Source organism: Anabrus simplex, chromosome 1 (genome assembly GCF_040414725.1).
Source record: "Anabrus simplex isolate iqAnaSimp1 chromosome 1, ASM4041472v1, whole genome shotgun sequence".
Lineage (NCBI taxonomy): Eukaryota > Metazoa > Arthropoda > Insecta > Orthoptera > Tettigoniidae > Anabrus > Anabrus simplex.
Genome location: NC_090265.1, coordinates 1,136,940,412 through 1,136,968,271, shown reverse-complemented (window position 1 = coordinate 1,136,968,271; position 27,860 = coordinate 1,136,940,412). Strand labels below are relative to the sequence as shown.

Genomic DNA, 27,860 nt, shown 5'->3' with positions numbered 1-27,860 from the left:
TAGTATCCACTGCAGATCACACTTACCGGGATCATCCAGTTTGCTAGATCTCCATACTGTGACACTTGCATGGCTCCCAGAATTGTGAGATCAATATGACCTCTGGAAAGAAAATATGCATATACAAATTAATAAAGGTTTTAAAATATACATATTGATCGTCTGGTTCAAAAGTGCAACAATTCAAAGAGAGTCGATTTAGAGTTATTTACATCATTCTCTTCCATTTTTCAAGCTCTCTCTGATTGAGTACTGCAATAAATTGTATCACTATTTAAAACCAAACTCAACCAAAAAAAAAAAAAATTACTATAGTAATGTCCACAATTGTCGTGTTGAACTTTTCACAACTGCACCTTCTCGAAATATAGTATTTCGAAAAGGAACAATATGTTATGTGTCATTTCCCTGCAGTGGTTTGGAAGGATAAAAGAATAAGAAGCTACCAAGCATGTCTTAGTTTATACACACGTAAACTTTAAATGTCATATAACTGAGAACTAGCTTTTTTTGAGATGTCTTACTCATGAACCAGACAATCGATATATCAAGTCATTTTGTGATATTTAAAGCCGTTTCATTTCAGTTTCAACTCAGTAAATTTATAAACATTTAGGTTCTTCAGTTTGTTGAAATTAATTTATGAATAAATAAATTTAGAAACTACCTGAAAAAGAAAACATTTTATAACAAAATTCTACTTGAAAAAGAAACAAGTTAATTAAAAACAGAATGACATATTATAAGCTATAAATTTCATTTTTGTTCCATATTGAAGTGCAATTATAAGAATAAACTGACCTTTTCAATTCAGTATATCAAGTATTCTAAAAGTACAGTTCAGTGTGTCATTGACCTAACTGGGTCATAGTGTTACGGAAAGTTAACTAATTAGCCAACTAGACTAGACTCGTGCCAACGACAGAGTATTACACCACCTTGCATTCTCTGCTGAGGTGGAGAGAAGTGAGGACTTTATTAAGTTCCAAATTTCAAATATTTAAGAAATTTAAACAAATGTTTATACATGTTTATAAATGTTTTTTTAAGTTTGATTTGATAAAATGTGATGATGTTCTTTCAAGAATGAAACATGTCATTCTATTTTTCATTAAGCTGTTTCTTTTTTTTAGGTATAATTGTCATGTTATGTTTTCTTTTACAGGTATTTTCTAAATTTATTCATAAATTAGTTTTGGCAGTGTAAATAAACTAGCTAAATTTCTGGACACATTCACAGAGTCTGAATTACCCAATTACATAGCAAATCTAGTGCCTCTACTGGCTAGACCTAGTGTTTACAGTGCATTATGTCTTCTGGTATGGCTTAGATCAAATTTGTTACTTTCATTGACCAGTCTCAGTCTCATCCTTAGCTTTGATGATATAAAAAGTGACTGAGCTATGAGCGATGCTAGTAACACCATTCCTTATGCAGCCAGTCCCTGTTATGAATGGTGTCAAAATGTCTCTCATAGGGTCGGCTGGTGCACGTATTTAAGCGGGCTTGGTTGACTGATACGTTATAGCAACTTCTGGCTCAGTGAAGAAAGCAACATAAAATAACTTCACTCCCAATTTCCCTAAAATTTCTCTTCAGTGACGCCTAGGCCATTTACAACAACTGATGGAGCTGCTGAGGATCAAACCAGGCTTCAGGCTCAATACTCAACATACAATAAATCTATATTTAATAACAGTAAAGAATAATCATGATCATAGGCCTCAGCTACCATAGGGTGGGTATACTGAAGAAGAGCCTGACAGCCTGAGTGGGAATTTCAATGTTTCAATATATGGTCAACTAACAACAAAGCAGAACTCAGCTGGTCAGTTTCTATTGTCAAATTTATTTTGCCCAAGGATGCAATGTGTGTCACTAGAGGTCTTTTACATGCCAATTATTATGATATGAAGCATCAAGATATCTAATCGCCCTTACCTCAACCAGGACCAACCCTACAAATTTAGGATCATGAACAGGGCACTCTACCTTAAATGTACAGATATAGTCAGTAAAGAATAAAGAAAAACCTATTACAGATTAACACTAGAACCGCAACAGTTTGGCTCACCCCTAGAACTGAGGGTGGGTCACTTTTAACCAACCTTCCTTTTCTTTGGCTTCAGAAGAAATGTAGTCCTACATTTACAAACTTCATCACTTTTGATACCGTGGGAACTGACCCAGGATCTGGCTCATCATCACTTTCATGCTCCACTGATGCTTTTTCCATCTTCTGTTCGAATATTTCATCTATTGTCATAGTTTCAGACACTGGAACATAGTCATCAAGGTCAGTATAGGAAGGTTTGGTCACGCTACCACAATCCTTTGCGGCGACGGCCATATTGGGTTATAAGCATCGTTATGATGCGGGCAGGCTCGATGTGATAATATGAAATATATATGCATTTTTAAAGGAAATGGGATACTGCGCTACACCAAATGATCAGAATTAATCAACTGGCGGGATTATAGTGTTTCGCTTTCCAGTGATAAGCAGTGGTGAGCTCAGCGGATACGGTAAACAGTTACAGGCAACCCAGTTATAATTCCGTCTTGTTCGAGGTTAGTAAGTTAGTAAGTTATTACAATGGAATTATTCCTGAAGAATCACATGTTTATATGAACAGTTTTTGTATTTGTAGGTTCCATGATGTATTTTCTTCTGATATAATTTTGATGAATCGCAATTTGAACAGAAGAGTGTAGATGGACGGTAACACTCAATTGGAATTCGATCCAAAAAATGTTTCTAATCCACCCAAGTCTTTAAAATGTTATAGGAAAGTTTCCAAACAAAGAAGTTTTTTTAAAAGAAGCAGCAAATGTAATAGGAACTGTATAATAATATTATACGTGTTTTCTTTTTTTCGAGTTAACTACACAAGGTCGTTTAGAAAAAATGAAGTATGGAGCCTGGCACAATTAAGTTAAGTGTCAGAAAGGAAGCCAGGACTCAGTTACGGGCCCCACAGTCGCCAATCCGGGCTTCCAAATTAAGAGACCCTGGGGCCTCTTTTAGTCACTTCTTACGACAGGCAAGGAGATAGCATGGGTGTTATTATACCACCCCCACCCACGGGGGGCGGGTAAAGATTATGAAAGACTATACAAACAGGTTCGCAGTGATATACCACAAGTGTTATACCACTCCTACAACAGTGATACATGTGATTCGAATGATAAGTGTAGCCCAATATTCACATAATGCCTATGTATTCTTCTTATTCTTATTATTACAATATGGCTGACGTCACACCGACAGAGATAGGTCTTATGGTGACGATGGGATAGGAGTGGGAAGGAAGCGACCGTGGCCTCGTAATTAAGGAACAGCCCCAGCATTTGCCTGGTATGAACAATGGGGAAACCACGGAAAACCATCTTCAGGGTTGCCAACAGTGGAGTTCGAACCTACTATCTCTCGAATGCAAGTTGTTAGCTACGTGACCGAAACCGCACAGCCACTCGCTCGGTCTTCTTTTTATGATGAGTATTACTTTTCTTTTTTTTTTGCCAAAAGCTAACTGAAGACTGTAGCTCTACAAATTATCACCGGTTTTCAAATGATGTTGACATAAACATAATACAGATGTCAGGTTTGAACCATTTTGTGGGGACAGTAGAATAGATCCAGGGATACCTTCCTGACGCAAGAGGCGACTAAAGGAGGCCCCAGAGACTCAATTTGAGAGCGTGGGTTGGTGACCAGGGGACCCTTAGCTGTGTGTTTGCATTCTTTCCACTTACTTGTGCCAGGCTCCTCACTTTTTCTATCGTATCCAACCTTCCTTGGTCTTGTTCTTTTCCGACCCCGATGGTTTTAGAGCAGTCGAATCTTTGGGAGTCTTTCATTTTCATGAACTTCATGGCCTATGTTTTCCTTTGGCCAATACCACAATATTTCGAAGTGTCAGATCGTTTCAAAATTTCCCCTCTGATTAGTATTAAAAGTGGATGGTTGCCCAATAGTACTTCATCTTAAAACAATAATCACCACCACCACTTTGTACTACTCAGCTGCATGGGTTATCCATAAACAAGTACCCAGTTGCTAAGAATATCACTCTTATTATATATAAGAAGAGTATTTTTGCCTCAGAACCCAAAGAATTTACCACATCAATCGATAACAACAACGTGCGGTCAGTATTCGGGAGATAGTCTGTTCGAACCTCACTGTCGGCAGCGTCGAAATTGGTTTTTCGTGGTTTTCCATTTTCACACCAGGCAAATGCTGGGGCTGTACCTTAATTAAGGCCATGGCCGCCTCCTTCCCACTCCTAGCCCTTTCTTGTCCCATCGTTGCCATAAGATTTGTCTGTGTCGGTGCGACGTAAAGCAACTAGCAAAAAAATAAAAAACAGCGAACATAATTTAATGCTACTCGAGAGGCATTCAGTCTTTGTCAACATGCTGAAATAACCTTTTAGAAATGCAGTACCCGTTACTACTTTCTTAATAAAGGAAATGCTCAAGGAAATTTACTACAACTGTCTTTAAATACTTTTAATTTCAATACTTCATCTATTCATGATATGATAGAGGTACTGTAGAGATTTCTGTCAAAGATTACATATTTTTTTTGCTAGTGGCTGTACGTCGCACCGACACAGATTGGTCTTATGGCGACGATGGGATAGGAAAGGGCTAGGAGTGAGAAGGAAACGACCGTGGCCTTAAGGTACAGCCCCAGCATTTGCCTGGTGTGAAAATGGGAAAGCACGGTAAACCATCTTCAGAGCTGCCGACAGTGGGGTTCGAACCCACTATCTGCAAGCTCACAGCTGCGTGACCCTAACCGCACGGCCAGCTCGCCCGGTATTTCGTATTTTGACAGACGATATTGATTAGAAACACGGTAAGATCAAGTAATATAGAAGTGAAAGTGTAGGCCTATACATGCACACTACTCCTGATTCTTGTTTCTCAAAAAAAAAAAAAAAGAGAAATTTAGGTTCTATTAATTATCTTCCTATTCCAATAGCTGTGAATGTATGCATGTCATTTACTATTTGTACAGTTATATATACCTGAACAATAGATGCCCAGTTAAATTGTGCATGAAAAATAATTGTCGTTTGTTTTTTTGTTCAATATTTGGTGCCTAAATCCTCTAAATTCGAATACACTTTCCTTTGGTTACGTTCACTTACCAAGACCCAATATGGCGGCTCCATAAGTAGCATTCGTGACTTGACCTCCCTAGACAGACCTTTATAGTCATCAACAATGACATATGTTTCGAAAGTGAACTCTCCTGCTATTCGGCGCCATTCTTCATTCTCAGAAAAATCGTCTACCGTGACGTCATCAGCGTGAACACAACAAAAGCTAGCTGCATTGAAGCAGTTCTGAATAGTGGTTTGCTCCACAGAATCCCAGGCAGCCTTAACGAAATCCATGTCATCTAAGATGGTGATTTTTCTCGTCGTCTATTCCACTCCAGCCAATCTTCTCTGTACCAGTCTCTTACGATATTTCTGCTTCATGCATCATATTATGCCTTCGTCTAACGGCTGTAGCTTACTCGTGAAATTTGCTGGGAGGAAAATGATCTTTATGTTTCTCAAATTAGAAACATTTGGGGGATGAGCGGGGCACTGATCAATGAAGAGTGCAATTTTCCTGTTTCCTACACCAAGCCTTGTGTCCCATGCGCGTAAGAAATGTTCAAATATTGCGGAAGTTATCCATTCTTTTGTGTTAGAAGTGAACTTGCATGGAAAAGATCGCACATTCTTGAAACATCACGAATTGCATGCTTTTATAATACCAATATAAATGGTCCATTATTGGACATTATAAACCTTCCAGCCAACTCATTCCAGGTTGCCAGCGTTTCGCCCCCGTGTGCTAGGCTGGGCCCATCAGTTGGCACCCATACAGTGTAAGTTTCTAGGCACAGTCTTTGTTTCAACTGAACGACCCTGATCTTCTGAACATACATTTTCTACAATTGTACAAAAACAAATCCATCAATGATGGGCACAACAGCTAGTTGAATATGATTAGCATTCATGTTCACATTAACCTAACAGCAAACTTGTCTGGTTTCTGTTTCATTGTACAGTACAATATTATTTTTATTATCAAGCATCATCATCATCATCAATTTCCCTTTTCTAACTCAAACTGTGTCAGGTCATTATAAAGTCTATATTGGAATATTATAATTACCCCCCAAAAAGTTAGAGAATATCAAAACATATATTTACATATGGTTGTGAAACTAACCCACGGATCATTGCAAAACTATCGTCACTCCCAAAATAAGAGGCACCGGTCAGAACAGTGACAGTCTCCTTGCCAGCATTGATGAGGTCAGGATCAACTTCTTCCTTTGATGAAGGATATGGGCCCAGTCCAAGTATTCCATTCTCACTTTGCAAATAAACAGTCATACCTTCAGGGATGAAATTGCTAGCCATCATTGGCATACCAATTCCCAGGTTGGCTGAACTCCATTAAGGAAATACATTTTACAAAATACTGCTCAAAAAGTGTTAAAATCAAGAAGAAGTCCAGAGTGCTAATATCAAAATATAAAAATATACAAGGGGAGTCAAATGATAAATCAAAGAAGTAATGCAGCACACACTGCATCAAACATACTGTGATTTTACCATATTGGCTTATGTAGTGTATAAGGCACATCCTGAATTTTTATGGTGATATCAGATAAATAATTTTCAATTTTGCAACTTGTAAATAAATTTGTGAGTCAATTGAAATTAACAACCAAGCAACAACATTTATTCATCTTAAGATGTAATTTCATCTGTTCAGAGACTGAGTCACCACATGTCTGTAGGGAGGGCAAGAACAGAACCATTGTAGAAAGTCAAGAAGAGATTGAGACAGCTTTCCAAAGTGCAACTGAATTGGTCGGTGGAGAAAGGAACTAAGCAAATTTGAAACCACTCTTGTTTTTACAATTCCCTATATTTAAATGACCAAAGCACACTTAATGTGATGAAATGAACTATATCCACCTGTTCTTTATGATGAAAACATGAGGAAATGTACACTATTCCTGCAGAAATTATTTTGTTTTCTTCCCCTGAAAAGTGAATGACTGATGATGTCATATGGCCTCCACAGAGGCCTGGTGCAGGTATTTCTAGTTGACGCCCATGGGCAACCTGGACATCTGGATGTGATGTGAAGTGATGCTAATGATAAAGCGGGGAGAGGGTGAAACCCAGTGTCAGCAAATAGCCTACTCCTGTCAAATAACTCCAAAGGGTCTGCTCCACATCAGATGGACTAATCATCAACAGTGTTGTATGCCCTCATTCCATATGCATGCTGCAGTGATGTTTGGAATGAACCCAAGGTTTTGATATGCATCTAATGATTAGGTATTGTATGCCACCACCTATACTATTCTGTCAGCCAATGTTCTGATGGTGCCATGTTTTCCAACAACAGGACTTGAACCGGTTAAGTACAGTATCAGACCATAGAGTCTTGATGCCATAACGATCATGGCCACCAGGAATGCTCCTTGAAAAGTGAGATAAAGTGACTTCTTTTCTCCACCAGCCGATTCAGCTGAATGTGTTGGGACTTCTATCACTCCTCATTAATTAGGGTTCCACGTAATTCAACAGATTTCAATTTAAAAGTAACTAATGTTCCTGACCATTAAAAAAAAAAAGGCTTGTATTGGCAAAAGCAGGACATAGCTTTATAAACCAAGCATAAATCTAAGGGAGTGTTTTGAGGTCCAAAAAGTGGTAAATGGTAAGAACTGCTAAAGAACAAATGGGCAATATGTTAAGTTTGCATAACGGAGGCTGGGGAGTTAGAGATAAAGTGATATAGTTCAAAATATGAGGGTGAGTGGCAAAACATAACTATATTCTTACCGTGTTCAGGGCGAATAGAATGTGCAAAACGCAAGCAAGCACATTTGTAGTTTTACATAACTGTTGATATTATGATCATAGCTACGGGATCTCCAGTTTTACATGGACTCTGAACCAAAGGAGCTTAATTTTTCATTTCCAGAGTCCCAACTGCAATGGCCAGGATTTGAATGGTGGCCACATTTGTGGGAAGCCAGTGACTATGCCACTCGGCTAAGAATGATGGTAGTATGCTGTTTTACGAGTGTCAAAATAATAGGATTATCAGCCCTAGCATTACTGCATTATATTTACTTTTTTTAAATCCATATTACAACTAATAAAACAATTAAAGGATGAGTCTCAATTAAATATTAATTGTGCTTCACTAACATGTTCACTAGTGCTAGTGGCTAGTGCATTTTCATAATACTACAGGAGAAATAAGATTTGACATTGTGCGTACTTCCAACCTTATCTACTCCTTACAAATCCTGCAATGAATTAAATGTGCTAACATATTTAACTACATTAAATGCTACATAGGCAAATCAATAAGTATTTGCAATTTTGCTCTAACTGTCTTTAGGTTGGCTCTATGGCGTTGTGTGCTCACCAGCTGCTAGATGGCACCATTGTCTACGTCTGCGGTAGGTTTCAACGTTATCAGATCAGCACAGCTTGCACTGTTGCAATGTAAATATGGCCTCACCACTCTCTTTTTGCACCAAGGAAGAACAGTGTTTCGTAATCAGTTTTTTGTGGTCTGCCGGTGTACCAGAAGCAGAAATTCATAGAAGACTTTCAGTACAATACGGGGACAATGTTTTGTCACAGAAAAGTGTTTACCAGTGCATTGAACAGTTCAAAAGGAGTCGCACGAGCATGAAGGATGAGGAAAGATCCGGACATCCATCTGCAGCCGTAACTGATGCCAATATTGAACAAGTGTGTGATGTGATCCTGAATAACAGATGAGTGACTGTTGTTGACGTGGCAAATCATATGCACATTAACCATGGTTGTGCAGATAAAATCAAGCATAACAGGCTTAACTTTCACAAAGTCTGTTCCAGATGGGTTCCAAAACAATTCAATGAAGAGCAGAAGCGCAATCATGTGAGAATCTGTCAGCACCTACAGGACCGTGATGCTAACGACAGTGAAGTTTCTGAAATGGATCATCACTGGAGATGAAACATGGGTTCACCACTTCGAACCAGAGGGCAAATGTCAGAGCATGGAATGGAAGCATCCCGGATCCTCAATCAAAAAGAAATTCAAGAGTCAACCTTCTGCAGGAAAAGTGATGCTCACAGTGTTCTGGGACTCTCAAAGGCCAATCCTGGAACATTACCAGAAAAAGGGAGAAACAGTAAACAGTGAACATTACAGTGATATGCTGGTAAACAAACTGAAACCTGCAATTAGCAACAAATGCAGAGGTTGATTGTCGAAAGGAGTTCTTTTGTTGCATGACATACCGCCACCCACACCACTCAAACTCATCAGATGCTGCATTTCGAGGTGTTGGAGCACCCTGCGTGCAGTCCCAATCTTGGCCCTTCGGATTATCATCTGTTTAGTCCACTTAAAAATGCTCCAAGAGGCTGTCAATTCAGCTCCGATCAACAGGTGAAGGAAGCGGTGCATATGTGGCTTACTGCGCAACCGAAAACCTTTTTCGCAGACGGTATCAGAAAGCTTGTGAAACTGTGGATCGTGTGCAATGAAAAGCAGGGTAATTATACTGAAAATTGTTATCAATAAAAAGTGTGTACTCTTTTTGTAATAAATTATAAAAATTGATTGCAGATACTTATTGACTTGCCCTTGTACTTGAGAATAAAGTCTGATGTATAACATACATCCATATTTTAGCACAAGTATTTTATTGTATTGCATTTTCTGTTGTAAGAGAGAGAAGTTCCTTACATTTAAATCTTTTGAAGAATGCCAGAAACTAGTACCTATAAAAGGATTAAAGACACAATACATCCACAAGGGTTTGATTTTAGAAAGGATACCATACATTCCATCTTTGAATTCAAGAGCCGCCCGTCGAATAATTCTCTCACGTTGTATAATAGCAGGAGCTGCTGATGCTGCAGAACTTGCTTTCGGGGCCTTCTTAATTACCAACTTCTACAAAAAATCAAATGATATACAGTACTTTTCTCTAGTTAATCATCATTTACAAACACAGAGAAGTCATTTCAATTTAATTTTCTTCTTAAATGATACACATCCATGTTATTACAATTATAGTTTATTACAATCAGAACACAATGATTACAAGTACCCTGAAATGACTAAAATGGCCCTACAATGTTTCCAAGCAATAGGCCTTGATCTCAATGTTTAAATATGTAGCTGTATGCATCAAGAAAGGAAAATGTTCAGACAAAAACCTCAATATAAATCAACAAAGAAGAAGAACATCCCATTATCTAGGCAGAGACTTCTTCAGTGAACAGATATTTGATACTCAACCAATCCTGAAAAACTATGAGAAATCCTTGTTAACACACCTTTGGTTCAAGCAGACCAAAAATTTCAAATTCTGAACTGTTCTATCACTCCATCTATTCATTCCAGGCAACAACTATACATAAACTCTCACAAAGGTTTCTATCTGACGCAAATAAAGAAAGCACCCCTGCGAGGTCCTTCAACTACCAGCTAATATGCCAGATCATATGTTATACAGAGCAAGGAAATACAAAAGGCCTTTGTCTCTTCTGAGACTCTTGGGAAGACTGAGTTCAACATATAAACAACTGTCAGGTTTCGAGTACAGAGAACAATCCTTATATAAATAGTACAAGAGTCCTAAATGTAAACAGCTATGGCTACAAGAATCAACTTGGCACTGAAGTGATTGATCTAATCATCAACAGTCACACTCAATTTTCAGATACGAGGAATATTTGCACTGTCAACAATGTAAATATTTTCACTGGATTGAGTTGCCCCTAAGAGTAAGGGTGTCATATTATTTAAGGAATACTGTACATAGTAACTAATAAGTGGATATCAGATCACCATGGTCTTTCAAGTTCAGAATGGCAGAAATCAATCAAAATGACAGCCAATGTTGCCTCAGTTCGCTCCTTACCAGGAAAGTCCTAGACAACAATCTCTGTTGGCGTTGCCTCAAAGCTCAAAATACCGTATTTATGCGAATAATCCCCACATATTTTTTAAAAAAATTTGAGGCACGAAATTGGGGTGCGGGTTTTATTTGCGTCACGGTTGCCAACACGCTCCTGGCTCACCTAGTTTTCGATGCTGAGTGTACACTTATGCTTTTTGCAACCGTAGATGGAAGAAAACTGTCCCCAGATGTCATATTTAAACAGAAAACAATTCAGACTTTTAATTCTAAACTGACTTTACATTTTTTTAAATAGTACCGTATTTTACAGAGTAATTTAAATTGAAAATTTATCCGCGTCACGATAGAACGCGTCTTCCGGAATGTGCAGGGGTAGCTTTCCGCACTTTCACTCAGTTCGGTGTGTCTATAGTGTGTTTCATAGTTGAAAATTGAGTGAAATCGTAATTTTTTTGTATTCAGCGTTTTAACGAACGCCACAATTACACGTAGCAGGCAGTACGCGGAAAAGCAGAATCCGCGAAAACTGGCGAGGGTTGGCATTACAAGATGGCTGTTAATTCGAAATCACGTAATTGGAAGTCCGATTTCTGTATTACAAAGACTTCGAATTTACGAGGTTTTACTGTATCGCAAAACTAACATCAGATTTCGCCGGTGTGTCTATTTCAAGTGTTCACATTGCACGAAAGACCGCGTGGGAGAAGTGTTTTAGACGTGGAGTGTGACGAACTTGTAATTTAGGAGAGGATTCTATATAGAGTAGAACACAGCCGGGTAGGCGGTTCGAAGAGGGTTGCGCAGTAATATTTGCGCACTTTGTAGTAGGAGGTGTTTCCGCTGAGCCAATAGAATAATTTCAGTAAGAAGTGCCTGTTTGTGCGGGTCACGAGTGAATGTTTTGAGTTTTATTTGCAAATATAATCAATGAATTTAGGGAATTATTTGCGTGTGTAGGATGGATCCAGGAAGAGCAAAAAGATAAGTATTGCATCGACAGGCAAGGGAAATAGTATTTAGAGTGTATTTTGTAAGCATGCAGCAGCAGGCAATCAGCGGCGGGGGGAAGGTGAGGAACGCCATGTTGGCACCCCTTACCAAGACAGCACTCACGTGTGGTATCGGCCTGCGAACAGTACAGAGGATAAAACAAGCTGGAAATAAAAATACTGCAGTGTTCCGGTCGCCAGGGAAGAACTCTATGAGAGCCAGTGACGGACCTCGATTTCAATAAAAATGTTCTGCGTACAACATTATTTGATATGTATTAAAACATTTAAAGATAAAAATTTCATAATGTTCCATATTGAAATGTATCACAATGAAATTGAAATAATTTCAATGGCACTGAAACTGGCCCGTCCATTTACCTTCCTTAATATCTCGAAAATTTCCCTCAACACTTTCTCGGGTTTTGATGTTAAAAATTAATTTAGACTTTCAGGAAACATTTAAGCCTATGAAAAATATAGGTCATCCCTTTGGAATTCAAGATATAACTGGATGAAAAAATGTTTGTACTTTCGTGCTGTTATGCTCTCTACACTTCGCCGTTCATTTCTCTCAACTTCCATTTACTTTCTTTAATATTTCACAAATTTCCCTCAACACTTTCTCGGGATTTGATGTTAAAAATTAATTTGGACTTTCAGGAAACTTTTAAGCCGACGAAAAATATAGGTATAACTGGAAGAAAAAATGTTTAAACTTTCGTGATGTTATGAGTAACCAAATTGGCATCACCGCACGTCATACTTCTGTCTCTGTCTGGAAAATATATTTCACAGCAGTGATAATGTATTTTTATCATCTCAGGCAAAGCAGCTATATTCGTAAATTTACATGTTCATATTTGCGTAAAGACCATGTGGACCTCGTGGAGTGATACGAAATGTTTGTTTATGCCTATGTTACTCTTTCGATGGAAGGAATTTTAGTGCATTTCAATTTTTTTCAAAATGAGCCTTCCTAAAATGAGAGTGCGGGCATTATTCGACAGCGGGGATTATTCGGGTAAATACGGTACTTCCCATGCCCCAGGTACTTGCCCATTCAGAGATGTTATAGGAATAGTCCACATGACCAGCGCTCTCAAGGAATGAGTTATATGGTTTATGATGAAGTGTTTGGATTGGCAGTGAGGTTATCAGACCTTTTTCAGATAGAACACATGGGGGACCACCTCTGATAGTGCCTATCACCTGTCACGTGCAACAACCCTTGTCAATTTTCTTGTGCAGGAGCAATTATTGATGCAAGTGTCTCAGCATGTCAAACAACACTGTGCATCATCAATTTATAATTTTCTTGAGTGCCAAATCGGCCACCCTGTGAGAACTGTCATGATCCCGTTACATAGACCACCCTTTACATAATGGTTGAGATCAATTTGAAGATCACTATCTATATACTGTACTATTATGCTATTCCAAAAGTAAAGTTTCAGTCAGATCGGAGTAAACACAAGTACCCGCAATGAAGTTAAATAGAATGAACAACTTCATAGTATGTCAAGGAAGTCCAGATGGAAAAAATGGCAGTGTCAAAAAGACAAAAAAACTGTCAGATTTGGATTATTGGGGAGATAAAAAGACTGACATTTTCATCAGATAAACGCATCAAAGATCAGGGTCTCAATCTTGTAAGACTCTAATAAAAGAAGAGTACTGCAAGAAAAGAACACATCAGCGAGAATACGATAGTAATTTATCGTGAAATAAGCCAAGAAATATGTATAAAACACGTTATCTTCATATTAAATGCTAGGCAAGATTCAATAACCAACCTGCCATAAAACACCGACAGGATTGAGAAGAATAAATACTTGAGAAGCTACGATAACGAAATAACACTGCGGATTCTATTCAATAAACCAGCAGTATTCAGATATTAGAAGTTAATGCAGACATTTGTAAGGTCTAACAAAGAAATTAGAGATATAAGCAAGAATCTTGAAAAGAAACATAATCTTGTTTAATTAGAAGGCTTTGAACATTTAACAATGAATCAGCTCACTACAGATACGTTTCTGATTTGCATGAATGAGCAAGCGAGATGCAATATCTTTAAAAGATGGGAGATGGACCGCCTGAGATGACCTGACCTGAGGCATGACACGCCGAGACCAAGGAAGACAACGGGTCAGCCAGCTGCCAGCCACAGGAGCCGTTTCCAACAGCGCAGAATGAAACAAACCTAGGCCAGTCCAGAAGCAGAGGAAGGAAGGTAAGTTTCTTGTACAAATTCACGTAGTTTGATGGAGAATTAATTTTATTAGGTTGTATGTAGTTGAAATATAGCTGTAGGACAGTTTTTTAATCTTCAGAATTAACCTTTTAACATGTTAGATTCTCGCGAGTGACTTCATGATAATTCGATTTAAAAGGAAGTACATGCAGATCCCAATAGAAAAAAGAGAATAATGCCTTAAGTAATGTTATGCCACAGCTAAAAACGAAATTCATGTCGGAAGAAAATATTAAAAAATCATTTAGAATCCAAGTGATAGTTTTGAGATGAATGTAGGGAACATATTCTGAGTATACAGATACGTAATACAGTGGTATTATAAGATAGGTTATGAGGTATTGGAATGTAAACAAGTAAGATGAATGTTATGATGAGTTAAGAAGATATTGATCCAGTGTTACTCTTTTTCTGCTATGGGCTTTACGTCGCACCGACACAGATAGGTCTTATGGCGACGATGGGATAGGAAAGGCCTAGGAGTTGGAAGGAAGCGGCCGTGGCCTTAATTAAGGTACAGCCCCAGCATTTGCCTGGTGTGAAAATGGGAAACCACGGAAAACCATCTTCAGGGCTGCCGATAGTGGGATTCGAACCTACTATCTCCCGGATGCAAGCTCACAGCCGCGTGCCTCTACGCGCACGGCCATCTCGCCCGGTATCCAGTGTTAAAGATTACCTGTGCATCAAGGGAATGTGTTATTAGGAAGAGGTAATAATAAGAAGAAATATGATTTGAAATGGATGCTTTATAAAAATACGAAGTTGATATATGAAAGAAGAAATGAAAGATGATTTAAATAAAGTATATTCTATGTCAAGATTGAAAAAAGAAAGGGAATATTTAATGTAAGGAATATAAATATCAACGCAAGCTAGGATCATGTGTGTTATTAATCGAGTAACATGCTACTGTATGTAATCAAGAGGTCACGTACTACTATAATTGCAACATATCCTAATCTCATATAAGATAGGATAATAGGTCATGATCATCAAATAATATCCCTACTATGAATAAATATTTGTTATACTTGGACATGAAAGTAGAACTTCATATATATAGATAGCTGCATTCATTTAAGTTGAACTTGGCATAATTTGAGTAATAAGAAAAGATCACTGCTGTTGAATGTGAGAACGTATATGGATTAATATTGTTTTATGTCTTCGTAAATAAGTTTTTCCTAACTGAAGGTAATAAATGTGAGATCTTACAGTCTTACTTAGAACTAGTTAAGGTTGTATATAACATGCTTGATTCTATGATTACATTAACTTAGATAGGAATGTGAATTTGAAGCATATTCTTGAATAGTAAGGTAGTTTTTTAGTTAATGACAGCTAATTCATGGCTGAGGCAAACAAGAAACTTGTCAGAGTTCTGAAGGCTTAAGAGAACCATAAAAGAATCCATGAGATAATGCACTAGTCAGGCTAGAATTCAGAAGTTGTATTCAGATGTAAAGCTATCAAAAATTAATGTTGTAAGAGCAACTTAGAGTATTACACATAACAAATGTTAATTGAAAGGAATGTGATTTCAATGCAACCAGATTTCCCAAAGGGAGATTATATTTATTTAGAATTTCATTTAAGGAAGGTTGTAAATAAGATTTTAGCCAATTTCAATAGTGATGAAGGGAAGCATACAGACCAAAAGTGATCATTATAAAAATAAATTTATCAATCCAGATACATAAATCAATCAATTTCAGATTTTAATTATATTGTTACTTTTTTCTCTTCCAAGATTCATAAACATTTTACTTAATAAATAATTGTAGTTAAAAATTACTATTCTGCTACACTTTAAGGTATCTTAGAATTCAGGTAATAAGTTGTCTGAGATGATCATGTCGACTCATTAACGCGTCGGATGGAGACATCCATTGAATCCTCAGGTACTTAGATAATAAGACTCGGCGTATCAACTTTTCTTTGACCCCATGTAAAACAACTTATACATTGAAATGCCCTGAGAAGTTGGCTGGGATTCCTTTTACGTGCAGCGACCTGGACGCAGGAAGGGCGCAATATACCTGCCTGCAGAAATAGTTTTATTGAAGTTTCCATGTTTTATACCAGATGTTTCACTCTTTCCACCCACAGCACAAAAAAAAAGGAGACAAAACAGACCCTAATAACTACAGGGGAAACTTGCTCCTAGACATAACATATAAAATATTTTCAATAATCATCCTTAATAGGGTAAGTTTACAACTTGAGAAAGACTAGGAGAATATCAAGGAGGTTTCAGACCCTGGAGGAGCTGTCCTGACCAGATCATGAGTCCTAAGTTGATAATGGACTATAACAGGAGAAGAAACAGAGATAGGGTGATAACATTTCAAGAAAGCTTACGATTGCATCCATAGAGAGAATCTCTGTTTAAAATTATAAAACACTTGGACTACACCCCAAATTAATAAACATGATAAAACTGATTCTCACTCACAACAAAACAAAAGGGAAGTTTAGGGGTGAAACATCAGACACATTTGAAGTTAAAACTGGACTATGGCAGGGAGATGGGCTCTCACCACTATTATTTAATTGTGCTCTAGATATGGTAATGAGGGAATGGTTTAGGAAATGTCCCCCAAAAATAAAGATTGGCCAAAAGTTCAAAACAAATTGCCTGGGTTTTGCCAACAATTTAGCATTACTAGCAGTGGACATAAAAGAAACAAAAATCCAGACATCAGAACTTCAAAACATTGCAAATAAAATTGGCCTCAAAATAACATTTGAAAAACGAGAAATTATGCTCCAAAAACCAACACAACTAAAAGAAGTTACCATAAATGGTAATAAAATCAAAATAGTAACTCAATTTAAATATCTTGGAGAAGTAATAATACATAACCTAAATGAAAATAATCTCAATCCAAACAAGAACAAACAGATTAGCTAAAACACAAAAATTAACATGGGATATCTACGAAAAGAAATGTCTAACAATAAATGCAAAAATAAAACACTACAATACAGCCATAAAACCGGAAGCTACATATGCAGCAGAAACACTTTCACAATCAAAGACTGACAGACTTCAGAAAATTGAAAGGAGGATTGGAAGAACCTGCATCAACAAAAAATACCAGAAAGATGGACAGTGGCAGGTAATACCTAACAAAGTCATGTACAAAGAGCTAGAACCCATTACAGATACTATGCGTAAGAGGAGACTTGGATTCTTTGGACATATCATGAGGATGCAGGATTCAAGAATTCTGAAACAACTAGTACAACACAATCTCTTCTCAAAAAATACGTCGAGCCAATGAAATGATTGAGCCACCGTCGATATGACTAGGCATTGGTCTAGGGGAAAAGATGGCCCCAATTGAGGATACGACGGCGTCTTCAAGGACGAGTTAATAAAAACATGGACCACGTCAGTTAGTTACCCTATTATTCGGCGAGATTCTGTGCAAGTAACATCGTAAGAAGAAGTTTTTATTTACGCGAGTGATCGTGTGGGGACTCGTAAGATTTTGTTGGAAGTCGCTCAGTCCACATTTGATATACTCAAGTTTTCTAATACTGGGAGACTGGCATTTAACTTACGATTACCAAAGGGAGAGAACAGTTCTATTTAATCATTTCAAAGTGCATAGTAGCCTGCCTGTGTAAATCGTTTCCCAAGGGCATAAACTTTACCATTTTCAGTTCAGCCATTTATAATATGGGGAATATTTGACCTAGTTACGGGAGTAGATAAGAGAAGCGGTTCTGCGACTGAATGGGAACTGGTTTCACGGTCGGTGGAGTTTACCCCGGCTGTAGTATTCTCGTAACCGGCCGGTTGATCTTGACCTAATTTCTACATCGTAAACGAGGGGATGTTTTAGACGACATCCAGAAGCAGAAGCAGCAACGGAAATACATCACCTTTCTACCCCTCGATGGAGACTAAAGGACTGATCCAAGTCTTTTCTGAAGGCAGCATTATTATCGATATGGCGGGCTAAAAAGCAAGATGGGATTGGCTGTCTCCTGAAGACGAGCGGCCACAAGTCAAGATAACAGATGAGTACTGAGTTTTAATGTAATTATGTGAGTGTGAACGTGTTTAATGTTGCAAAAGGGGATAGGTTAGTTTGATATTTAATTTCTGTAGATGTAGCTTTGTTTGGAAGGACTACGTCCTATTTAAAGTAAATGATAGGAAGCTTGTTAATGTAAATATAATTGTAACGTAAATGTGGACCGTTTGCATGAGGTCGCAGCTTGCTTTCTTACATGTTATTCTGATTTATTTAGCTGAGTGGTTAGTGTCATTTCTTTTACAAGTCAGTTTTTTTTGCCTTATATATTTTTTTTTGATTTGTTTTGTTTCAATATTTGAGACGCAGTGTACGTCTCGGGGCTTAATTGTAAATGTAGATTGGGATTCAAATTAAAGTCAGGAAGGACGAGATTAATGTATTATTAATGGGAGCTCGAAGTCTACAGAAACATGCCGTCACGTTTTCTGGGATTTATTGCATGATGTGTGAATGAGTGTGTAAGATGGTGGAGGGTGGATCCACGAAGTTGTTAGTGTCATCTTCACGACTATTTTGTATATCTAGGTGGTAAATTAATTATTAATTCATGAGTTTCACGAACGCAGTTTTGTATTTCGAGTTCCGAATATTAGAATAAATTTTCTGTAAAATGTATTATTGTTATTATTATTATTATTATCAATTTAATATTTATTATTATTATTATTATTATTATTATTATTATTATTATTATTATTATTATCTATGTGTGCCTTTGCTTGCAAGACGACGTGTTTACAGTGCACTATGTCTTCTGGTATGGGCTAGAGCAATTTTGTTACTTTCATTGATCTGTCTCAGCTTTATCCTTGGCTTTGACAAAATGAAAGTGACAGGTATGAGTGATGCTAGTAATGCCATTCCTTCTGCAGCCAGTCCCTGCTATGAATGGTGTGAAAATATTGCTCATAGGGTCGGTTGGTGCATGCATTTCAGTGGGCTTGGCAGACTGATATGTAATAGCAACTTCTGGCTCGGTGAGGAAAGCAACGGCAAACTACCTCACTCCTCATTTCCCTAGTACGCCTCTTCAGTGATGCCCAGGCCATCTATGACAGCTGATGGCGGAGCTGTTGAGGATCCAATCAGCCTTCGGGCTGAGGACTAAACATACATACATCATCTATGTGAGTTTCTTGCGATGTTGGATTGAGATATTTCAATAACTTTCCGATGTTCAGACATGACCGATTGTCAATGTGGCAATTTCTTAGTTTCAGTTCATCATATGTATTACAGAGTTGGGCCACTTTATTATTCATGTTTACTTTGTGCTCGAGTGCTTTGTGACCAGCGCGGTCTCGTTTCTTTTCATGCGGGCGAATGTTAGACGACGTTCTTCATATTTCTTCAGTTTTATGCAACTTTAGGACATGAGATATTATTTGTGTGATTTTGAGTAAGAGGATGCGTTCCTCATCTAAAAGGCCTGCATTTTCTTGATTGTGTGACTTGCCTCGGGTAGACTGTTGAGCAGCGTGTGTAAAGGGTTGGACCCTGTGGTTTGGGTATTGCTGCTTTATTTTGGGAGACGTTGATCTCCACTTTGAGTCATTCTGCCGTGTGTTGGCGAGGGTGATATGTTTGTCTACCGAGGAGAGTTTTACTTGAGCGGCCTATAATTTGTGATTTTTTTCCCTTCGTTTCTGTCCATGTCTCTACGGTTGTGGCAGATGATGAGAGTTTTATATCGTGACGTTTGTTTCAGATTTCCTTTCATGATATAACAGCGCTGAGGAATATTTGGCTCGTGTCATCTCTTCCAGGTTACAACGTTGAAATAGGCGTTGAAAGGTAAAGCCTACTCTATCATTTTTTTATTGTTTTTGTGTCCTGTAATTATTTTTCAGGAACCTGTGTTAAATAGGAAGTGTTGCTTAATGTCTAATTATGTTTCCTTTCATTTTCGTTGTGGCTTTTAAGTGGATGCGAGTTGCATGAATGCCGCATGCTTTCCTTGGTGAACCCTGGAAAATATGATATCATGTTTTTGTTTCTTTGAATGTATATATTGCCATTTACATGTTTTTGTTTGTGTGGCTCCTATCCGCATTTGTTTGTTATGCTCATGAGTTTGTTCATGGCTCGACAGGCATATATTTGTGAGTAGGATGTTTTACCACTCAGCGTGTTATATATTGTACAGTTAGGTTAGTTTTGTCCCCCCCTTTTGCGCATTCTTAAGGTTAGGGACCCCACTGCAATGTCAAGTGTGCAGAAATGGGGAACGTACTCATCTACAGTTAAAAGTGTTAACAAGAAAGTAAAAGCCAGGAGCGTGGTTCACGCACGCAAGCCCATATGTTAAAATTAATGAAATTTCAAGCTTTGATTTGTTAAGTATGTGTGTCGGCATACATTATAAATTTGTAAAATATTCTGATTCTCAAGATGGACTTTATCCAGCTGAAAAGGAAAACAACAATCTGAGTCATGTAAATCTGATTATTTGATACTTAGCTATTTTTAAAAATATTTATCTTGTTTTTTTAATACACAGATTTTCCTCCAAAACTGACGTGATGCTTTGCCTTGCTTTATTTGTAGTTTTAATTGACCTCACTGTGTCCGTATTTAGTTATATGTTCCCATCAAGATCCAAGATGTATGTATTTTAGGGCATTATTTTATCATATTTCGGACTGAGCACACTGGGATCGGCTGACTAGTCTGTGGCAAATTACCTTGATGGTAAAAACGGGGCAGTGTACTGGAGAAACGAGGCGTCAGGTGGTTTCCTGTTGCTTCCCTCGCACAGTCAAAAGGTGCTATTGCCAAACAGTCTTCTGTCATCTTTGCCGGACTGAGTGGCTCAGACGCTTGAGGCGCTGGTCTTCTGACCCCAACTTTGCAGGTTTGATCCTGGCTCAGTTTGGTGGTATTGAAGGCGATCAAATGCATCAGCCTTGTATTGGTAGATTTACTGGCACATTAAAGAACTCCTGCGGGACTAAATTCTGGCACTTCGGCGTCTCCGAAAACCATAAATGGTAGTTGTGGGACGTGAAGCCAATAACATTGTTTTCTTCTGTCATCTTTTATGTACGACGGCGAATCAAAAAGCTCACCGCGAGAGCACGCTGTGTGTCGCAACCATGGCCAATGTGGAGCCGACACGTCCAATAGGAAGGTTGGTGTGATATCCCGTCGTGTTGTGTGTGTAGAGCAGCTATGCTCAATGGTGCGTTAACTGGGTGTTCACTCCAAATTGCAGGCGCCTGCAATTATCAGATTTCTATGGGATAAACGGCTCAATTGCACAGACATTCATCGTGAAATCACTGCTGTATGTGGTGAGCGTGCAATTTCTAGCCCAGGTATTGTTAAGTAGTGTAAACAATTCGACGCACGGATCTCACGGATGAATATTGTGAAGCCAGGTCCGCAACATCCAGTACCATTGCAAATGTTGACCACGTGGATGGGATCATCGGAGAGAATCGGCGCATAACACTGCAGGAAATTGCCAGCATGCTGAACCTTTTGTATGGCAGTGTGTTTATTGTATTGTAAAGGTGGAATTATAAATTTAAATTTTCACAAGTTGATACTTTGACAATATGAAGAAAAAAAAAAAAAAAAAAAATTATAACGTGCAATGGCAGTGTGTTCTCCATTGTTCACCAAGCACTTTGGATTTCGTAAACTGTGTGAAAGATGGCTCCCATGTCTGCTCACCGATGTTCACAAGGGACTACGTTTCCAATCGTCACTGGCATTTTTGCAACGGTATTCTGTGGAGGGCAATGGGTGTCCATGGCGAATCATCATGGGGAATGAAACGTGGGTCCACCACTTCAACCCCGAAACAAAGGGAACATCGATGGAATGGGTGCACAACACATCACCACCATGAAAGAAGGCCAAGGTCCAACCGTAAGCAGGAAAGGTAATGGCGACAGTGTTGTTCGACATGGAGGGTGTGATGCACATTGAATTTAAGCTGAAAGGCACAACAATCAACTCTGCTTCGTATTTTCAAACGTTGAACCGGTTGCTTAAGACAATTAAAGAAAAGTGGCGGGGAAAATTGAACGCCGGTGTGATATTGTTGCACGATAATGCAACACCTCACACAGCCCACCAAATGTCCGAACTGCTGCAGCGATTCAAGTGGGAGATATGGCAACATCCTCCATACAGTCCAGACTTAGCACCATGCGATTATCATGTGTTTGGTAAGCTGAAAAAGGATCTCAGTGGACGATTCCAAAACGAAGAGGAAGTTAAAGCAGCTGTCTCCAGGTGGTTACATTACGCTAGAGGTGATTTCTACGCATATGGAGTCGAAAATTTGGTTGACCGCTCCGAGAAATATTTACAGTCTCTGTGTTGCCCTATGTAGGTGCTTTCGTAAATGGCCAAAACTTGGAAGTGTAACCGACTTTTTGATTCACCCTCGTATTTTGGGTTGGGCTCTTGCTACTGGTAATCTGCGAGATCTTCATTCCTGTCCTCTGTTACAAGTCTAACTCGCTATCTCTTCCCTCATTTTTCTTAGTTCCCACTCTCACCCACAGTCCTTACACGTGCCTCTCTCAGCCATTCTTTTCTGTCTTCAGAGAATTGTGAAATAATATGGAAATAGGTGATCATCCAGGATAATTATCCTATACGTAAAACATTATTGGCCTAGCTCTCGAATTAGTGTTCTTTGCACTAAACTACAATAATTTCTAGTAAGACAGGTATCACTATGCTTCAGCCAGACTGGCTGGTGCTACATTTCCTGTGGTCACACTCCTCAACCTAGTAATCAGGTGATATCCGAATAGTACAAGAGTACAGATCCTGTCTTCCTCTTTCTTATTTTATGACCACAGAGGATCACTTTAGTCAGTCCATTATTCAGGACTCTTTGAAGGGATTGTTCGGGCTTTGCGGTCCTCCCAGTACTTCTTCAGATGCTCCGATCTTCGTGCCCTTTCCTCGGTTGAAAATATGCGTGGTGTTGGTTTGTTTCATGTAAGGGTAAAGCAGAGGTTTGAGTTTTATATTCAATGTTATCTTATTAATGGTGTCTTCCGTTGTAAGGTCTATTTCCTTCAGATCCTCTCTTACTTCTCTGATCCATTTTACATTCCTTTGACAGGCTCTATTGGTGAAAAATATCTAATTTCCTCCATGGGAATTTAGAATTTTCCATTAGAAATTGCTAGGCGGGCAATAATTTGATTGTGGAGATTTATCTCCCGTATGCAGTTATCAGACTGTGCTTCTTATAAGGGTTTCTGATAAGTTCACCTGCATACACCCCAGCGTCAGTAGGTAGGGTCTGACACATCCCACTCGGATGAGTCTAGTGTCAGACCTAAGACGAAACACTGGTTGATAGAGCAAATGCCTAAAAACTTTCACTGATATCTTTTTGACATTGTCAATACAATACAGTACCTAGTTTATTGTCCAAGAATAATAATAATAAGAAGAAGAAGAACGCTATTTGCTTTATGTCCCACTTTAAGTATCAGAATTTTGTCCCGCAGGAGTTCTTTTAAGTGCCAGTAAATTTGCTGACACAATGCTGACGAATTTGAGCACCTTGAAATACCACTGGACTGAGTCAGGATCAAACGTGCCAAGTTGGGGCCAGAAGGTCAGCGCCCCAACCGTCTGAGCCACTTAGCCTGGTGATATTGTCTAACACATATTGATATGCAAGTACATGTTTCGAGAATATAAAAGCATTTACTTCTTCAGCTTCTTGTTAAAATCACTTAAGCACATTAGACCTATTAAAAATTGTACAATCTAATATAAAACTGTCCACAAACAATCTCCAGTTAAAAACACATTGAAAAATCCAACATGAATAAATATTCATGTTGTGATTTATTCATGTTGTGTCATGATCCTATAAATATCGTTTAAAAATCTGTGTTTGAATTTTTAATGTATTTTTAATTGTTTGTGGACAGTTTTATGTTAGATTGTACAATATTCAACAGGTCTAATATGCTTAAGTGATTTTAACCAGAAGCCGAAGAAGAGATTGTTTTTATATTCTCAAAACATGTACTTGCATATCAATGTGTGTTAGACAATATCACCAGGCTAAGTGGCTCAGGCGGTTGGGGCGCTGACCTGACCCCAACCTGGCAGGTTTGATCCTTACTCAGTCCAGTAGTATTTCAAGGGGCTCAAATTCGTCAGCTTTGTGTCAGCAGATTTACTGGCACATAAAAGAACTCCTGGGGACAAAATTCTGGCACCTCGGCGTCTACAAAACCGTAAAAATAGTAGTTAGTGGGATGTAAAGCAAAAAAACATGTATATCCTCCTGAGACCTGCCGTACATTTAAATGGACATCAGTTTTCAAGTTCTTACTGTCTAACTCTATATCTGAGATACAAGAACCAAGCATCCAACAGTATGGGCAGTATTGTGCTTCCATCTGCTGGCATTTTACGGCAAGTGAATGACAAGAGAAGTTCCAGCAGCTCTTTGAAATGGAGCACACATCTGGAGCAGAGGCGGGAAGTGTGTACTCTCAATTTATTTACATATTATTATGATATGAACCTAATACTATTATAATTTTATGCACAAACTTTAACATACAGGAGTTGTACTAAAAATTGATGTGTATTTTGTTTCAATTAGTTGAATGAATTTTGAACAACATGAAAAAAGTTGCAACGTCCATTCAGATGGACGTTAGGTCATACTTCCGTAATCATCATCGTAATCACATAATCATACTTTTGAAACTTGTAATGGTTCTATAATTGTGTATGAGATTTTTACCAACATACATCCAGAAAATGCTAATTCCATTCATTTGTAAGTTAGTAATTATTAATAAACATTCATTTATGCTTATTTTAGCATTCATATTTTTTAATTGCTTTCAGAGCGTCGTAACCACTGAATACCTGCTAATGATCCTGAGAAAATTTTAGATGCCTTGCTTTCTGCAGACTTGTCTGATCTAAATTTGAGTAGCAGTGATGACAGTGATGCAGATATTGTCCCTGCATATGCTACAACAATGATGATGATGATGTGATACTCAGTGATCACGAAAGGGAAAGCAGCGAGACAGATGAAAGAGAGGACATTGAACCCAGGGGAGTCCCAAGGAACAAATCGTTTGCAGTGGAAAAAAACGGATATGTACGTACTTCTCTTAATAATTTTTAAGTTAAAAAATGTGGAATGTCGCTAAAAAATTATGTTGGTATTTTTGTTTCTAGTGTAACTATGTTATTTTTTTTCTTTCAAACAGATTTGATGGAGCGCAAGTCCCAGAGGCAGCAATTGGAGCTACAATTGGCTCAAAAGACAGAGAAAATTGGAACATAACAGATTATACAAATATGTATTTTACAGATATTGTTTTGCAGGCGAAATGAAGTAAATACAAGTACGTGGCAAGAGCCTGAATTTGAAAGTACATGATATCAAAGCGTTTCTTGGTGCTACTCTCCTCATGTCCTGTTTGGGTTATCCTACAGTGCGAATGTACTGGGCTAGGAGGGTCCCAGCCATGGCAGACAGAATAACTAGGGATTTGTATTTTGCCATCAGAAGTAACTTGAAAGTTCTGGACGATACTGAAGTATCTGAAGAAGGAAGGCAAGAAGATAAGTTATGGAAGGTCAGACCTTTACTGAATAGGATTAGACAGGGGTGCTTGCAGTTGCCATGGTTGACTACTGTAGCAGAAGATGAACAGATGATCCCATTCACAGGGTCTTGTAGGGTTAAGCAATTTGTAAAGAATAAAGCCAATCCTGAAGGGTTAAAAAAATGTTATATTAGCTGCACCGACAAGCCTGGTGTTAGATTTTGAAATATATCAGGGGAAAGGTACATTTCCAGAGACATCTAAGGGTTCTACGGGTTCAAATGTCCGACTCGTTGGCTGAATGGTCAGCGCACTGGCCTTCGGTTCAGAGGGTCCTGGGTTTGATTCCTGGCCGGGTCAAGGATTTTAACCTTAATTCGTCAATTCCAATGGCCCGGGGGCTGGGTGTTTGTGCTGTCCTCAACATCCCTGCAACTCACACACCACACATAACACTATCCTCCACCACAATAACACGCAGTTACCTACAAATGGCAGATGCCGCCCACCCTCATCGGAGGGTCTGCCTTACAAGGGCAGCACTCGGCTAGAAATAGCCACACGAAATTAATTAAAAACGGGTTCAAATAAATTAGGTGTTGGGGATTCTGATGTTATGAGACTTGCAGAAACCTTACCAGAGGGGTCTCTCACATTTTTTTACAGATATTTTACTAGTATTGCTCTTTTAGAGGAACTTAGCAGGAAGCACATCTACGCCACTGGAACTATCATGAAATCTCAGATACATCCTTCTGTTCATTTAACTGATGACAAAGTCATGGCAAAAATGGGGAGAGGGACTTGCGATTTATCAGTTAGACAAGACGGGCAGATAGTTTTGATATGGTATGATCAAAAGCCAGTCACTTTAGCTTTGACTAAATTAGGTATCGAGTCAAGACACATGCAGGTGATGGAGTAAGAAGGAGAAAAAATACATTCTGGTCATCAGGCCAGTAATGGTAAAAGAATACAATGAATCAATGGGAGGAATTGATTTAATTGACTGTATGAATAGCTATTACAGAGTGAAAGTCAGAACCAAGAAATGGATGGTAAAAACAATTATTTTCTTTTCTGACTTGGCCATTGCTAATGTATGGATTCTCTACCAACAGGACAACATATTTCTCCAGTATGATAGGAAAAATATTTTGCAGTTTCTGGATATCAAAGTTTTAGTAGCCAATAGGCTTCTGAGAGAATCCAAGGATCAAGATACCAGTGACGAAGTAAATGATGATCGCCTACAGTAAACTCCAAACACACGTAAACGATGTCGACCAGAGAAAACAAATACAACACCACTACCACAAAGAGGACAGAAGAAATCTTGAAAACACCTTCCCAAAGTTGCGGAAATAGAAAATTCTGCTAGGTGTAAATTCCCTGGTTGTCAGAAGAAGACTAAAATTCATTGCTTGAAATGTGGATTATTCCCCTGCCTGACAGCCAAAAGCAATTGTTTTGCTGCCTACCACACCTAGAAACAATGTAGACAATCTGATGACTGTTAAAAACTTGCAAACTTTGACACTGAAGTGAAAATACATCAATAAAGTTTCTAGGATAATACTGAACTGTCGACTAAATTTTAGGTTACGAAGTCCCAGTGCCCATTTAAATGTACACTCAAAAAATCAAGTTTAAAAACAAAAACAAACCAGAAAATTTGTATTTGTGATTTATCCATTCTTTTTAACCCAAAACGTGACTATGTAGCATGTGGAAATAAAATCCCATCAAAAATGTGACTTCAGGTCTCAAGAGGATACCAACGGGTTAGACAATAAAATAGGCACTGCATTATATTGTACTGACAAGGCAGATCCTTAATATACAACACTGCTACTATGAGTATGGTACAACTCAGCACACTTCAACACTTACTAGCTTGTGATACATAACACTCACATGCTGAAGGTGAACGTATTTTGTAGGTGGGAGAGGACAACAGAGGCAGTGCGGTAGCCGCTAGGGGTGTTCATTACTTTATGCCATGATCGT

General features: G+C 38.4%; 1 protein-coding gene across 1 annotated transcript in view; it reads right to left on the bottom strand.

Annotated features, from left to right (window-relative positions):
- The window catches only part of SCOT (Succinyl-CoA:3-ketoacid CoA transferase), a 140,929-nt gene that overhangs the window by 42,130 nt on the left and 70,939 nt on the right, over positions 1-27,860 (bottom strand). The window contains exons 6-8 of the mRNA XM_067137372.2: positions 9,888-10,005; positions 6,245-6,464; positions 27-102 (exon numbers count right to left, since the gene is read on the bottom strand). Coding sequence (XP_066993473.1) covers positions 27-102; positions 6,245-6,464; positions 9,888-10,005 — 414 coding nt within the window. The remainder of the gene's footprint in view (positions 1-26; positions 103-6,244; positions 6,465-9,887; positions 10,006-27,860) is intronic.